This window comes from Heterodontus francisci, chromosome 23, assembly GCF_036365525.1.
Source record: "Heterodontus francisci isolate sHetFra1 chromosome 23, sHetFra1.hap1, whole genome shotgun sequence".
NCBI classification, from domain to species: Eukaryota; Metazoa; Chordata; class Chondrichthyes; order Heterodontiformes; family Heterodontidae; genus Heterodontus; species Heterodontus francisci.
Window position 1 is genome coordinate 28511708 of NC_090393.1, and position 16902 is coordinate 28528609.

Sequence of the window (16902 nt, forward strand, 5' to 3'; positions counted from 1 at the left end):
GGTGGTCACTCCTACCATTACTGTCATGGACAGATGCACCTGCGACAGGTAGATTGGTGAGGACGAGACCAAATAGGTTTTTCCTTCTTGTTGGTTCTCTTACCACCTGCTGTAGGCCCAGTCTGGCAGATATGTCCTTCAGGGCTCTGTTAGCAGTGGTGCTACTGAGCCACTCTTGGTGATGGACATTGAAGTCCACCACTCAGAATACATTCTGTGCCCTTGCTACTCTCAGTGCTCCTTCCAAGTAGTGTTCAACATGGAGGAGCACTGATTCATCAACTGATGGAGGATGATAGGTGGTAAACGGCAGGGGGTTTCCTTGCCCATGTTTGACCTGATGCCATGAGACTTCCTGGGGTCCGGAGTCAATGTTGAGGACTCCCAAGGCGTCTCCTTCCTGACTGTATACCATTGTGCCACCACCTCTGGTCGGTCTGTCCTGTCCCACTTGCTAGGCAATGTGTCCGCCACATTGCCGTGGGTCTGGAGTCACATGTAGACCAGACCAGGTAAGGATGGAAGATTTCCTTCTCGAAAGGACATTAGTGAACCAGATGGGTTATTACGACAATCAATGATAGTTTCATGGCACCGTTACTGAGAATAGCTTGCAATTGCAGATTAATTAATTAATTGAATTGATTGAAAGCTGCCATGGTGGGATTTGAATCTGCGTCCCCAGGGCAATAGCCTGGACCTCTAGATTACTAGTCCAATGACATTACCACTATGCCACTGTCTCCCCAGAGGTTGACTCATTCTGTTGTAAGTACATTTCCTGTCACCAATGAGGGGTTTGCTCGAGTTATGATGAAGGTCTGTAGTTCTTGTTCCAGGAGCTTACAATGTGAAAAGTAGCTCCTGCAAGTGGGGAGGAGGTAAAATCAAGGATTTTAAGAAAAAAAAACTGTTGGTGGCTTTTAATGGATTAACTTTCACTGGACTGCTCGATTGATTTAACATGAATACTGGATGTGGTCCTTGTATTAATACACTATAATAAGTAACATGGCTGATGCCTAATAACAGAGAAAATAGCCTAGAGCCCTTGCAGCAGTTGAAAACACAATCCAAATATATTTTAAATAACAGAGATGGTCAGTAATTACTTATAGTACTGGACGAGCAATGCAGGTGGACTGACTTCAAAGTATAACAGAGCAAATGGCAAAAATGAATTCAATAAATCTGGCAGTTTGACTGTGAAACAAAAACTGCTAGATTATTGTAATAACCAATTTAGCCATTATGTGACTCCAGTCCACTCTGTGAGGTTGACTTTTAAAATGTTCACTGCAACTAGGGATAGCAGTAAATGCAGTTTTGCTGGTGTCGTCTATACGCCAAGAAGATTTTTTTAAAAAACAAAACTCTTTATGACTGACCTCAATGTTGTCTCTTTCATTTTCAAAATCATAACAAATTTAAAACATTCATCAACTTTTGAATTGATTTTCCTGTTTGTTCAGCAATCTGTTATTAACGAACTAAAGTTTAAGTTCAGTCAGCTGTTGATTTCTACATAATAGGCAGATTTTTTTTAAAGGAATTTCAATTAACGCCAACGCAAAGGCAGGTCAATTAAAGCTAGGGCATTGTCTCTTAACAATGGATAATCAATCTGGCTTTTATATGTAAGAGCTAAATTAAAGTAATTTATTTATTTAACAGTAGTTGTGATTGTCCTCTGGAAAATAAGAAAAGTGTTAAACTTAACCAGCGTCAATATTTTGCCACTTTTTTCTTATCACAATAGCCCATAAAAGTATAAGATGATACAGCACAGAAACAGGGCCTTTGGCCTATGAAGTTTTGTTTTGGTATTTTTCTATAGTCTAGCTAGTCTACCTAGTCTAGCTAAGTCCATCTAGTCTAACCCCATACTCCTGCTTGTTCCCCATACCTTTAATAGTCCTCTTTTTCAAGCAACTATCTGATTCCCGTTTAAAAGAATTCATGCATTCTGCTTCAACAATAATTTGTTTTTCTAATGTATCCTTTAACCGGACTTGTGATTATGCCCGTGAACCAACAAAATCTCATCATTCAGTATTCGCCTCATAAAATTATTTTCCAAACAAATTAATGCTATTCTAAAACCTAACAAGAAGCAGGTATGGACAGACCTTCGTGAATATTTTCTTCACACGTCTGTGTACTTCCCTTTTTTCAGCAATTTCACATTGAGATTAGCAAGAGGAATATGTTGCTCACCCAGCCACAAGCACAATATAACAGAAACAAAGAAATTCCAACATTGCCTAGGACCCAACTTTTAGTGTGAAATCAGGCAGTTAGAAAACAGGCAGTTCTCTCTAAATGGCTCCCCAGTGCTGTAGTTGACACTCAGACACACTAAAAAGGGGGAGAGCCATATTTGGAGGTTGCAGATCTCTGCTTTAGCACTGTTCTTCCGGATCCTGAGCCCCACTCTAAAACTGCCTTTTGTTATCCATTTTGGTAGGGGGAACAGATGTGCAGAGTGTTTCTTAAATGGTAAGAGATTAGAAAGTGTAGAAGTACAAAGGGACCTGGGTGCCCTTGTCAATAAGTCACTGAAAGCTAACATGCAGGTGCAGCAAGTAATTAGGAAGGCTAATGGTATGTTAGCCTTTATCGCAAGAGGATTTGAGTACAAGAGTGGCGAAGTCTTGCTTCAATTGTATAGAACCTTGGTTAGACTGCACTTGGAGTACTGTGTGCAGTTTTGGTCCCCTTACCTTAGGAAGGATATTATTGCCATAGAGGGAGTTCAACGAAGGTTCACCAGTCTTGTTCCTGGTCGAGCAGGACCGTCCTATGAAGGGAGATTGGGGAAACTGGGCCTGTATTCTCTAGAGTTTCGAAGAATGATAGGTGAACTCATTGAAACCTCCAAAATACTTTAAGCGATAGACCAGGAGCGGAACTGTGAGGGAGAATGCCGAGTGAGAGAAGAGGATAAATAGAGCCCGAGGATTTCAGCCTAGTCACTTACCTTCCGGGAGCGAAGAGGAGCGGACCTGCGGGGAGAATACTGAGCGAGAGAAGAGGATAAATACAGCTCGAGGATCACGGCCTAGTCACTTACCTTCCAGGAACGAACCTGCGGGGAGAACGCCGAGCGAGAGAAGAGGATAAATAGAGCCCAAGGATTGTGGCCTAGTCACTTACCTTCCGGGAGCGGAGAGCAGTCCAGACGCACCGGAGTTTTAAAAAAAGAAAAAAGTCAAAAGTGACATCACAGGAAAGCTGCAAGGTGATTGGTTGGTGAGTAACTGCTGTTAGAGAATAACTCTAAATAGCTGGGTAAGTAACTAAAAGTAAAGAGAAAGGTCTACAGCTTTTTTAATATAGTAGGTAGTTTTTTTTCAGGACTCAAGGTCCATAGTGTAAATAATCTAATTTTTGGGTAATTTGAGGGGAGAAATTATAAATAAAAAATAAAATAATAAATTAAGGGTAAGTCATGGCAGGGCAGCTCGGCAGCGTGGAGTTCTCCTCCTCTGCAATGTGGGATTTCAGGGACACTTCCAGTATCCAGGGCGAACACGTGTGCAGGAAGTGTCTCCAAATGCAGCTACTCAAAACCCACATTTCGGATCTGGAGCGGTGGCTGGAGACACTGTGGAGCATCCGCGAGGCTGAGGTCATCATGGGATAGCACGTACAGGGAGGTGGTCACACCACAGGTAAAGACTGCTCAGGCAGAAAGGGAATGGGTGACTGCCAGGCAGAGTAGAAGAACTAGGCAGGTAGTGCAGGAATCCCCTGGGTCCATCTCCCTATCTAACAGATTTTCCACTTTGGATACTGTTGGGGGAGAAAGCTTTTCAGGGGAATGCAGCAAGAGCCAAGTCTGTGGCACCACGGGTGGCTCAGCTGCACAGGAGGGGAGGAAAAGGAATGGGAGAGCTATAGTGAAAGGGGATTCTATCAGAAGGGGTACAGATAGGCATTTCTGTGGCCGCAAACATGACTCCAGGATGGTATGTTGCCTCCATGGTGCTAGGGTCAAGGATGTCACGGAGCGGTTGCAGGACATTCTGAAGGGGGAGGGTGAACAATCAGAGGTCGTGATACATATTGGTACCAACGACATAGGTAGAAAGAGGGATGAGGTCCTGCAACAAGAATTTAGGGAGCTAGGTAGCAGATAAAAAAGCAGCACCTAAAAGGTTGTAATCTTTGGATTATTCCCGGCGCCACGTGCTAGTGAGTATAGGAATAGAAGGATAGAGCAGATGAATGGTGGCTGAGGAGATGGTGTAGGAGGGAGGGCTTTAGTTTCCTGGATCACTGGGTCTGTTTCTGGCGAAGGTGGGACCTGTACAAGTTGGATGGGTTGCACCTGAACTGAAACAGGACCAACATCCTTGCTGGGAGGTTTGCTAGTGCTGTTGGGGGTCGGGGTTTAAACTAATTTGGCAGGTGGATGGGATAGAGAGTGGAGGTACAGTATGGGGATGATGCACAGTCAAATATAAAGGAGAAACTGAGTCAGTCTGGAAGGCAGAGAAAATATAGACCTGTTAAGGCACAAGTGAATAATGCAAGGCTGGATTGCATCTATTTTAATGCAAGGAGTCTTACTAGTAAGGCAGATGAATTGAAGGCATTGAATAATACATGGGAATATGATATTATTGCTATCACAGAGACATGGTTGAGGGAGGGGCAGGACTGGCAGCTCAATATTCCAGGGTGTAGAATCTTCAGGCATGACAAGGGAGGGGGGTAAAAGAGGGATGGCATTGCACTGTTGATCACGGAGTCAATTACTGCAGTAAGGAGGGATGATATCTTAAAAGGTTTCTCAAATGAGGCCATATGGGTAGAACTTAAAAACAAAAAGGGGACAATCACTTGGCTGAGAGTACTACAGGCCTCCAAACAGTCAGGGAGAGATAGAGGAGCAGATATGTAGGCAAATCTCAGAGAGGTGTAAAAATAATAAGGTAATAATAGTAGGGAATTTCAACTTCCCCAATATCAACTGGGATAGTCCTAGTGCAAAAGGCTTAAAGGCGGCAGAATTCTTAAAATGCATACAGGAGAACTTTTTGAGCCAGCACGTAGAAAGTCCTACAAGAGAAGTGGCGGTACTGGACCTAATCCTAGGGAATGAAGCCGGACAAGTGGTAGAAGGGTCAGTATGGGAGCATTTCGGGGATAGTGACCATAACTCTGTAAGATTTAAGGTAGTTATGGAAAAGAACAAAGATGGACCGGAAATAAAGGTACTGAATTGGGGGAAGGCCGATTTCAATATGATAAAACAGGATCTGGCCAAAGTGGACTGGGAGCAGCTACTTGTAGGAAAGTCTACATCAGACCAGTGGGAGTCATTGAAAGAGGAAATAGTGAGAATTCATGGCCAACATGTTCCCGTAAAGGTGAAGGGTAGGACCAACAAGTCCAGGGAACCCTGGATGTCAAGGGATATAGAGGATTGGATAAGGAAAAACAAGTAGGCTTATGACAGATTCAGAGCGCTGAAAACAGCGGAGGCAGTAGAGGAGTATAGAAAGTGTAGGGGGGTACTTAAAAATGTAATTAGGAGAGTGAAGAGGGGACATGAAAAAACACTGGCAGCAAGATAAAGGAAAATCCCAAGGCATTTTATAAGTATATTAAGGGCAAGAGGATAACCAGGGAAAGAGTAGGGCCCATTCGGGACCAAAGTGGTAATCTATATGCAGAGCCGGAAGACATGTGAGGTTTTAAATGATTACTTTTCATCTGTGTTCACTATGGAGAAGGACGATGTAGGTGTAGAAATCAGGGAGGGGGATTGTGATATACTTGTACATATTAGCATTGAAAGGGAGAGGAAGTATTAGCTGTTTTAGCGGGCCTAAAAGTGGATAAATCCCCAGGCCCAGATGAGATGTATCCCAGGTTGTTATGTGAGGCAAGGGAGGAGATAGCAGGGGCTCTGACACAAATTTTCAAATCCTCTCTGGCCACGGGAGAGGTATCAGAGGACTGGAGGACAGCGAATGTGGTATCATTATTCAAGAAGGGTAGCAGGGTTAAACCAGGTAATTACAGGCCAGTGAATCTAACATCAGTGGAAGGGAAACTGAGCCTGTTTCTGTGCTGTATAACTCTACGACTATGACAGGGTAGATTCAGGTAAGAAGTTTATCCTGGTTGGGGAGTCTAGAACCAGGGGACACAATTTTGAAGTGAGGGGGAAACCACTTAGGACAGAGATGAGGAGAAATCTCTTTACTCAGAGGGTTGTGAATCTTTGGAATTCTCTACCCTAGAGGGCTTTGGAAGCTCAATCATTGAGTATGTTTAAAGCAGAGATTGACAGATTTCTAATTACCAATGACATAAAGGGATATGGGAATAGTGTGGGAAAAAGGCATTGAAATGGATGATCAGTTGTGGAGCAGGCTCAATGGGCTGAATGTCCAACTCCTACTCCTATGTTCCTATGTACTTTCTTCCTATTCTGAAGGTTGTGGTTGGTGCTGTTCTGCTGTTCCACGGGTGCCATCAACCCTCTGATGACCCGCGCAAAGAGCCTCACCTCATTCTTAGCCCATACAGTGAGTCCTAGCAGACTACTTAACTGTGGGGAAATCACATCCAGATCGCACATCAATACATTAACTTTTTTCCAGCAGAGACATCCTAGCTGAATTTTTTTCCACTTTCATTAACCCGGGAGCTGATGCAACTGTAGAATCACCACTACTGCCCTAGTTTAGGTGAGTTAACGCAGCATAGCCCAGGCTTCAAAGGACTTTCCTGGTCTGTTTGACTTATTACCACATGGTACATTTATACAGTAAGCCATTAATTGAGCCCCTAAGATCATACCTTCTAATGGTCACAGAACAAATGGAGTTATCTCTTTTACACCAAAGTTGGAATCAGTTATCCACAATGATATTAAAGATATCAAGAGATGCGGGGATAGTGCAAGAAAATGGCGTTGAGGTAGAAGATCAGCCATGATCTGGTTGAATGGTGGAGCAGGCTCGAGGGGCTGAATGGCCACCTCCTGCTCCTGTTACCTATTTTCCTATGATGACGCTGAAGGATGGTATCAGGAGCTTTGGCCCTTGAACAACATAACTTCCTGCTGGAGAGGTGCAGGTAACCTGTGTCTTGCTGTGGTCGCAGAAACTCTGCCTTATTGCTGTGGATCTGGGTTATTTGAGTGGGTTGCCCCAGAAGTGGAAATAAACAGCTAATGAACATCTCCATTGCCAAAAGTCACTGGCGGATATCTAAAAACGTAACTGCTGAGCAGTGGAGTGCAAAGGGCTGTTGCTTCATAAACGAACAAGTGCTGACAGCCACAGAGTTTAATATTTTCAGTGTACTATCAATAGAAATATGTGCCTTCATTATATTATTTAAAATGTGTTGCGGTTTATTGTAATAAATTATCTATCTAAAGCAGATAAATCTGTGAAATTTTAATTAGTTGAAAGGCTTGGTTAATTACATAGAAGAGACAGTGAAGAGCTGAGTTTGGTTTTAGAAGTGTCTGCAATTGATTTGGGTGACTATAAAATCGATTAGCACCTTAAAATGTGATCAGTGAGCTTCCCCAGCGATTTAATAACTAAATGCACACATGGTATGACACTGAGTTGTACAGATCATAAGGGTCCTAGGTGCAATTACTGGTCTGTGCTGAGTTAACCAATTTCAGCCAGAGAAGCAGCAGAAGTGCTACAGTTGGCCTCAGTTTCTTGGCCTGGACTCCATTGACACAGCCAACTGCAACTTCTGCTGCAGTAATTCCTGTTCACCCATCAACCACACCCTCACTGACCTAGATCGCCTCCTTGTCTTCCAATAGCATTGAATTTAAAGTCTTTGTTCTTGGTCTTCAAATCCCTTCAAAGCCTTGTCCCACCCTATCTCTGCAACCTTCTCCATTCTTGCATCTCTTGCCAAGCCATTGCATCCTCCAACTTTGGCCTTTTATGCATTTGCACCATTGTCTGTTGATCTTTCAGCCATCACAGCCCCTACCTCTAGAATTTCCTCCTTAAACCATTCTGCCTTTACACTTCTCTCCATACCTTTGAGAACCTTCTCAAAATCCAGCTAGCAGCCAAGCTTTTTGTCACCTCCCCTTGGTAGCATTCCTTTATTTTTTTCTTTTCCTCCCTCCCTCTTGAATCACCTTGGGATATTGTCTGCACTAACGTTGCTTGAAACGTTTGTTTGCTTGGGCATTGGGTGAAGACAGGATTGCAGTCAACTCTGATGTCCTCTTTAGGGCCACACATGAAGAATAACCACTTAGATGAGACACTGCAGGACTGGCAGCCCCACCACAGCCATATCTCCGTAATTGGTCTTTACCTTCAGTACGAAGTACGGGCAATGAGATGAGGTGTTTACAGTTAAACTTCTCCTCTTTGGGAGAATGTGGAAGTTGTTTGGGTAGCATTCAGTTCTCCATTCTGTGGGATTTGGTGTTCAACAGGACTGACATTTCACATGCAGCAATTCATCGATGGTCATCTGCACTGTTCCACAATCCACTTAATGCCACTTAAGGTTCAAACAAGGGCGATATCTCAGTAGGAAAAAAGGAGATTTGCTCATTTGAAACCTGGTCCATCAATAGCTGGCATCAGATGAAAATTGCAGTTTCAGTTTGAATTGAAGTATTTCCTGCTTTAAATACGGTCTAGTTATGGCAGTAACATTAGCTATCTCTGTAGATAACTCCATCACAGCTAAAATCAAAATATCCCCCGTTTCAGATATGGTGCAGTTAGAGCTGATTTCCTGAGGTGTTGCTGAATTACAGATGAAGTGAGTTCATGGAAACCTCAGATTGCTTATAATAGAAAATATCTACAGAAAACAAGAGGATGGAGACTGACTTGGCTGAATGTGATTCTTTCTCCTCTGTAATTGTGTTGCTTTTCTGTTATCAGGATTGCACCATCTGTATGGAAAGGCTGGTCAGCTCATCGGGCTACGATGGTGTCATGAGCCTGAAAGGAGTGAAACCGGAACTGGTTGGAAAGCTCAGTAAATGCAGTCACATGTATCACCTCCTGTGTCTCGTGGCCATGTACAACAATGGCAATAAGGTGAGATCAACCTGTCAACAGATAACATGATCCTGAAGCACTGGAAGTAGTGATTGCATATCTGTTGTTAGCTTTTGCCTCAATTGGTAATACCTAAAAGTATCATTATTATTTTTGCTTCATTCAAGAACCTCTGTCAAGAAGCACCTATATAGAACTGAGTTCTAACTTCTGTAGATAAAAAAAATTATATTTATCAGGTACAATGTGCCTGAAAACAATGATATTAAAATAATATGAAGATGTGTGAATCCAAGGAATATTTGTAGAGTGAACTCCAAGCAGGTAGTTTGTGTAAACGTCATATGTCACAAGGTCATACTTTTATTTAATATAGCATCAAATTAATAGATTCAAAAAATGTGAACATAAGAGAGTAGTTATGTGAAAAAGCCAGTCAACCCATCAGCTTGTTCTGTTATAACCATGGGCACTCATTGGCCTAGTTGGTTAAGAGTCAAGCAATGGTGTGCGTTGTGAGAGATATAACTGAGCCATTAAGTAAAAGCAAACTTCTGCTGCTTACAATTGGCTCAAATTGACTGAATGATATAGAGAAGAATAGACAGCTGAGAATGATCAATTGAGAATAAGTTCATCAAATGACATCATAAACGACAAGGCCAAAATTCAAACAGTATACAACCATCACCTGGACCTCTGATACAGTTGTTCACATGCAGCCATTTTCTGAAGTAATGTAACAAATAGTTCCTGTGACTTTTGTATCTTTTTTTTTTATATTAAAGGGTTTCATGGAGTAGACCAGTGAGCAGGACACTTTACGTAATTACTGTAATCTGTCCTTCACCTTGAAAAGTTACTGTATGTGATATAACCATTATAGGTGATAATCCAGAGTTGATTACTGCAAATTATACGGGCAGATTTTTTAAAAGAAGTTTATTCAATTCCTATGTTACATTCCTTTCTCGCTCGTTTACCTCATGTCACACTCCATTGCTTGACTCTGAGGCTTGGTAAGTGATTTCCTAAGAGCTCCAATGACTTGCTGCTCCTGAGATAGTTACTTGCTGATGCCTGTGAGTGGCATGGATTAATTGACTCATCTCCCGATTCTCACTCTAAGGTCAGATCTTGTTCACTACCATTAACTCAAAATGTTCAAAGCCTGTTGCTGACCCTCTGCTGTTCAGTGTATTGTAGAACAAATCTGGAACAATGGAGGGATTCAAGGCAACTGAAGCCAGATAATGGAATGCCAGGTTTCATGTTTTTGAATTTGATCTCAGGATATCAATGGCACTGGCATTTATTGCTCATTCCCAGTTGCCCTCATAGAGTCATAGAGTCTTACAGCACAGAAACAGGCCCTTCGGCCCAACGCACCTGCTCCAATAATCAAGCACCCGTCCTAACGAATCCCATTTTCCCTCACTTGGCCCGTAGCCTTGTATGTTATGGAATTTCAAATGCTCATCTAAATATTTCTTGAAGGTCGTGAGTGTTCCTGCCTCTACCACCCCTTCAGGCAGTGTGTTCCAGATTCCAACCACCCTCTGGGTGAAAAAATTCCTCCTCAACTCCCCTCTAAACCTCCTGCCCCTTACCTTAAATCTATGCCCTCTAGTTATTGACCTCTCTGCTAAGGGAAAAAGTTTCTTCCTATCTATCCTATCAATGCCCCTCATATTTTGTATACCTCAATCAGGTCCCCCCTCAGCCTTCTCCACTCCAAGGAAAACAACCCCAGCCTATCCAGTCTCTCTTCATAACTGGAATGCTCCAGCCCAGGCAACATCCTGCTGAATCTCCTCTGCACCCTCTACTTTGCAATCACATCCTTCCTATAGTGTGGCGACCAGAACTGTACACAGTATTCCAACTGTAGCCTAAGCAGCATTTTATACAGCTCCATCATAACCTCCCTGTTCTTATATTCTATGCCTCAGCTAATAAAGGCAAGTATCCCTTGAAAAGGCAGTGGTGGGCGTTTTCTTTAAACTGCTTCAGTGCTTTAGGTGACAATACTCCCCCACTATTGCGAAGTAGGGAATTCTAGGATAGTGGGCTGGATTTTACGTCGGGCAGACAGGAGCTGGCCACCGACTTAAAGGTTGGTGGCGAACCTGCTTCCACCTAGCCCGGGGATCCGTCCCGCATTTTACAGGTCCCGGGCTTTAATTGTTCTGAGGCAGGACTTCCACCCGTTTGAGGGGTGTATCAGGTGTATCCTGTAGATTGTACATACTGCAGTCACAGTGCACCAGTGAGGGAGTAGGGAGCAATATTGAATCCAGTAGCAGGGGCACCGATCAACTGAAGTGGTGAATAGCCCAACATAGCCCTGAATTGAGCCTTGTATGTGGTGAAGAGACTTTGAGGAATCGGGAGGTGAGCCACACATCGCAGAGTATCCAGTCCCTGCCCTGATTTTGTAGCTATGGATGGTCCAGTTGAGCATCTGGTCAGTGGTGATCCCAAGATGTTGATGGTAGAAGGCTTTGCAATGGTAGTAACATTGAAGATTGTGGGAGATGGCTCGGCTTTCTCTTGTTCGAGGTGCTATGCTAAACTAAATGTCACAGACATGCACTTTCAGCAAAACACTGGGATAAGGTTAATGTCGGGTCCTGGCTTAAGCAATTCATCATCAGTCATGCTGCAGGGTTAATACATCAAGCCTTTTGGGACATTGTATTCATGTAAAAGCTCCTGCTGCAGCATTCAGCTTTTCATCGCTGTGAAATTTTAGTTTAACTCACTTTTGCTTGGTTGTTGACTATAAATACATTTAGAATATTAATATGTTTCTTTAGTCATATCCGTTTTGTGTTGCATCTGTACAAAGAGTACCAGAGATTCAAAATACCTCTCAAAGATACAGAAAAAGAAAGCATTTTGTTGAAACCTATATATAGGATTGCATGGGTAAAAGGCTAAATGACGAAGAGCACATAGCAGAATGCAAATCATGCAGGTGTCTTGCTGCTGAAATGTTGCATTGAAAAGTCCTTTCTTCACTACATATGTGAGACCAGGCTTTTAGGGATTCATTTGACCAGTGAACATATCTTTGATTTGTAATTAGCAATCACAGAGAGCTGTCAGCTAGTTGGCAGGTTTGAATGCAGGTCTGACCTCTTGAGTAATCGTGTGCAGGCTAGATAGTGCCCAGAGTTGCTTTTATACTGCCGTGTTCATCATCAACAAGCAGCAGTCACGCAGCTGGCCCCTATCCTGAAATAAACCTAAAACTGAAGCAAAATACTGTGGATATTGGAAATCTGAAACAGAAAATGCTGGAAACCCCGAGCAGGTCAGACAGCATCTGTGGGGAGAAAACACTGCAGGTTGGTGCCCACTTACCAGAACATGGACAAGCATGACCTTTTGTCAGAGCTATGATGAAAGGTCAGCAACTTGAAACATTGCCTTTTTTTTCTCTCCACGGATGCTGTCTGACCTGATAGGTTTTTCCAGCATTTCTGGTTTTTATCCCCAAATAAACTTGCTGGCTTTGTTGAGAACACCTGTAAGAAAGACCCAGCAAAGAAGTTTATTTTGAAGCTGTGGCAAACACACACATGATAGGGGCTGGCAGCAGTAAAACAGCAATACAGCAGCATAAACATAGCATTTGCTTATTGGCCATATTGCGGCTCAAGGGACAAATAGCAGCTCTTGTCTTTGCTGACTGTCATTGTTAGACAGGTTGGGTCAGTTTCAGCCCTGTTCTCAATGGGAAACCAGTCAACAGCTCAAAAAAGTGGACAATTTGGCTCAAATTGTCTGTCTCATTCAGACAGGACACAAGAGTAACTAATTTGGGAATTGGAGCTATCACATTGGTGCAGCAGAGAATATAAGAAACAGGAACTGAAGTTGGCCCTTTGAGCCTGCTTCCCCCATTCAATAAGATCATGGCTGATCATGTACCTCAACACCTTTCCACACTATCCCCACATCCTTTAGTTCCCTTAATACCCAAAAATCTATCAATGTCTATCAAATATACTCAATGACTTCCAATGAGCATCTTCCAAACCTGTCTAACCCCCGCCACCCCACTACCAAATAGAATGTTGATGTGCTGTCTATATTCAGTGAAGAATAGCGATGGTTGAGAAACCAATGGCCAACAGGCTTTGAGAGGAGAGGGGAGGAAAAGAATTAGGGGGGAGGGGAGTTTGAAAAAAGTCCTGAAATAGTGAAAAACTAGGTAATTTTTGAGTTAATTGACATGGTGATAGAGAAATATTTGTTCGACAATTGCACATTTGTGCTTGTATTTTTCTTCAATTACACCTCTGTGATCGCACACACAGTTAGAATAATAAACATGTTTTCAGTGCAGCTTAAAAAATGTCAATAAATTACATAGACTTTCAGCAAAAAATTTTGGAAGGGAACATTAGGATAATAATAAATTTCATGTAATATTAAGTTATTATTAGGCTGTTATTTGGACATTAATCTTACTATAATTGATGCCCACATTTTATGCTGTCAATCATTTTTGTTAAACAGGAATTCCATACCATTAGCAAAACAAATACAGTGACTCACACTTTTGAGATTAATACTGGTACTGGGGAATATATTAAAAAGCCATTATCCTGTCAGCTCCCCCTTTTTAGGAACACAGGAACAGGAGTAGGCCATTTAGCCCCTTGAGCCTGTTCCATTGCCATTCAATGAAACCATGACTGATCTGCAACCTAACTCCATACACCCGCCTTTCCCTCCCCCCCCCCCCCCATATCCTTGAATAATTTTGTTTAACAAAGATCTACCAATCTCAAATTTAAAATTATCAATTGTCGTTTGTGGAAGAGAATTCCAAACTTCTACCATCCTTTGCATGTATTAGTGTTTCCTAATTTCACTCCTGAAAGGTCTAGACTATGCCCCTAGTCCTATACTGCCCCTCCTTCCCCACCCGCAACCAACAGAAACAGTTTCTCGATTTCCACCCTATCAGTTCCCCTTAATATCTTAAAATTTTCAATCAAATCAGCCCTTCGTCTTATAAATTCCAGGGAATACAACCCTAGTTTGTGTAATCTCTCATCATAATTTTACCCTTGGAGTCCAGGTTCATTCTGGTAAATCTATGCTGCACTCCCTCCAAGGCCAGTATATCCTTCCTAAGGTGTGGTGCCCAGAACTGCTGATACGTGTGGTCGAACCAGGGCTGTGGAAAGCTGTAGCAAAACTTCGACTTTTTTTAGATAAAAAAGGCCAGCATTCCATTGGTGATTATTTTATGTACCCATTCATGACATTTTAAAGATCTATGTACCAGGCGCTTGTGAGATGGCTTGGCCATGTGAGTCGCATGGAAGTTGGCAGGATCCCCAAGGACACATTGTACAGCGAGCTCGTCACTGGTATCAGACCCACTGGCCGGCCATGTCTCCACTTTAAAGACGTCTGCAAACGCGACAAGAAGTCCTGTGACATTGATCACGAGTTGTGGGAGTCAGTTCCAGTGATCGCCAGAGCTGGCAGACAGCCAAAAAGGCGGGGCTAAAGAGTGGCAAGTCGAAGAGACTTCGCAGTTGGCAGGAAAAAATGACAGAAGCGCAAGGAGAGAGCCAACTGTGTAACAGCCCCGACAACCAATTTTATCTGCAGCACCTGTGGAAGAGTCTGTCACTCTCGAATTGGCCTTTATAGCCACTCCAGGCTCTGCTTCACAAACCACTGACCAACTCTAGGCGCTTACCCATTGTCTCTCGAGACAAGGAGGCCAAAGAAGATGTACCAGGACCCCAAGTCTCTGGACCTCCATTGTTTCTAGCTTTTCAACATTTAGGAAGGCTACTTCTGGCATTTCCTGCCCATGGGAAATACCATGTGACATAAAATGGAAGTAGATCCTGAATCACGAGTCTCTGCCAAATGTTCAGATCAGATGAGACAGACCGTATCGGAAGATCCAAGCTCCTGTCTCCTCATCACAGCACCCAATTGCTTCTGGGGTTAATTTTTTTTACCCTGCTTCACATCTTCTGTCGGCAAATTCTCCTCTCAGTCACTATCTTTCAGGGTTTCTGTTCTCTGGACTGTTTCCAGGGTTTGAATGTTTCCTTTGTGTCACAGTGGCCAGAAGTAGACAAGTACACTTGGCACAGTGTGAACACAGCACTGTACAATTTCATCATTCTGTTTGCTTTGTCAGTTGATTCTCCTACATGATTTCACATGTTAAATGCCAAGTTTGCCAACATCAACAATCTCTTCCAACTCTTTTAGTTATTCCTACACCATTCATTGACTATGTATTTGCCCATCTTTCCTTTCCATAGTCAGTAGCTTAAATTTCTTCTGCCACTGTTCGGTCCACTTACAGATTTTATCTAACCTTTTTTAAATTGATGGCTTTTCTCTGACTCAACTCCCCACTTCTCGCCCCCCCAGTTGTTTGGTATCATCTGTGCACTTGGCCAATTTTTGCCGAACTGATTCCAAGGCCTTGATAGAAATTACAAATTGAAGACACTCTTTTTGAGCTCGTCTAATATAGTTTTTCAAGTGCCCATAAACTATTATTTAGCAAAACCAAAATGAATGGTAAAAATGAATTGAATATGGCTTTTGATACTGATGTCCTCTTATCAAAATCCAGGTTCTGATGAAATGATGAAGGGTATTAGACCTGCTGTTTCCAACACTTCCTGTTTTTATTTCATTTTTCTTTCTTGCTTCTTTCACTCTCCCCACAATATGCACCACTTCTCAAATCCTCGCCCCCTTCCTCCATTTCATACTTTCTCCTTTGTATGATTATCTCATTGGTGTTTGTGAGACCTTGCAGTGTGCAAAATTTACTGCCACATTTGCCTATATTATAATAGTGAATATACTTTAAAGAAGTATTTCATTGGCTGTGAAGCACTTCGGAATGTCCTGAGACTGGAAAGATGCTATATAAATGAAAATTCAGGATCTCCTTTCTTTTACTGAGAAAAGAATAAACAACAACAACAACTTGCATTTATATAGCACCTTTGACACAGTAAAATGTCCCAAGACTTTTCGCAGGAGCATTATCACACAAAAAGTGACACCAAACCACATTTAACCCAACGGTATATTGGGGCAGACAGCTGTTTCACAATCTGAAGACTGACAGTGAAAGTCCCAGTGCTGTTAAACTCAGTCTGTCTTGATCACAGAGGTCAGTTTTGTTTCATCTAAATTGCTGGTGAAGCAGGAGCTTCAAGTATTCATGCAGGAGAGAAACTAAATTAGCAAAACTGCATGTTAAGAATGTAAATGAAATAATTTTGAATAAAGATAGTCATTTTCACACTCTACCCACAATACTGTGAGATAAATTTATTCCAAAATCGTACAGACTTTTAGAACTATTTGGTATTGGAGCAAAATGTATAAAATTACATAAAACCTCTGAATCACAAGAATATTGAGCAAGTTGTCATTGTAAGTGAAAATATAATGGACGTTATTCTGATTTCTCTTATTTAGGATGGCAGCCTGCAGTGCCCTACCTGCAAGGCCATCTATGGTGAGAAAACTGGAACACAGCCACCTGGGAAGATGGAATATCATGTGATCCCGCACTCACTGCCTGGATACTCTGAATCCAAAACCATTCGCATTGTCTATGACATCCCAGCAGGACTACAAGTGAATGCTTCTAACAATTTCATATCTTTTTAGGATCACTTGAGTAACTATTATATTTTTACTGCAAATATAGTACGGCAAGAGTTTAAATTATAGCCGTTTCTGTTGAAAATGCAAGCACAATGTGGATTTTGCACAGGCTACACAATAATACAGCTGCACTGGGAGAAATGACTCTCACACAACTGTTTTCCATACTTGTTAGTAAAGATAA

The 16902-nt window shown here is 42.3% G+C and overlaps 1 protein-coding gene across 1 annotated transcript in view; it reads left to right on the plus strand.

The window, feature by feature from the left end:
• The window catches only part of LOC137382666 (E3 ubiquitin-protein ligase DTX1-like), a 292622-nt gene that overhangs the window by 260285 nt on the left and 15435 nt on the right, over positions 1–16902 (plus strand). The window contains exons 6-7 of the mRNA XM_068054908.1: positions 8910–9068; positions 16527–16688. Of these exons, the coding sequence (XP_067911009.1) occupies positions 8910–9068; positions 16527–16688 (321 nt within the window). The remainder of the gene's footprint in view (positions 1–8909; positions 9069–16526; positions 16689–16902) is intronic.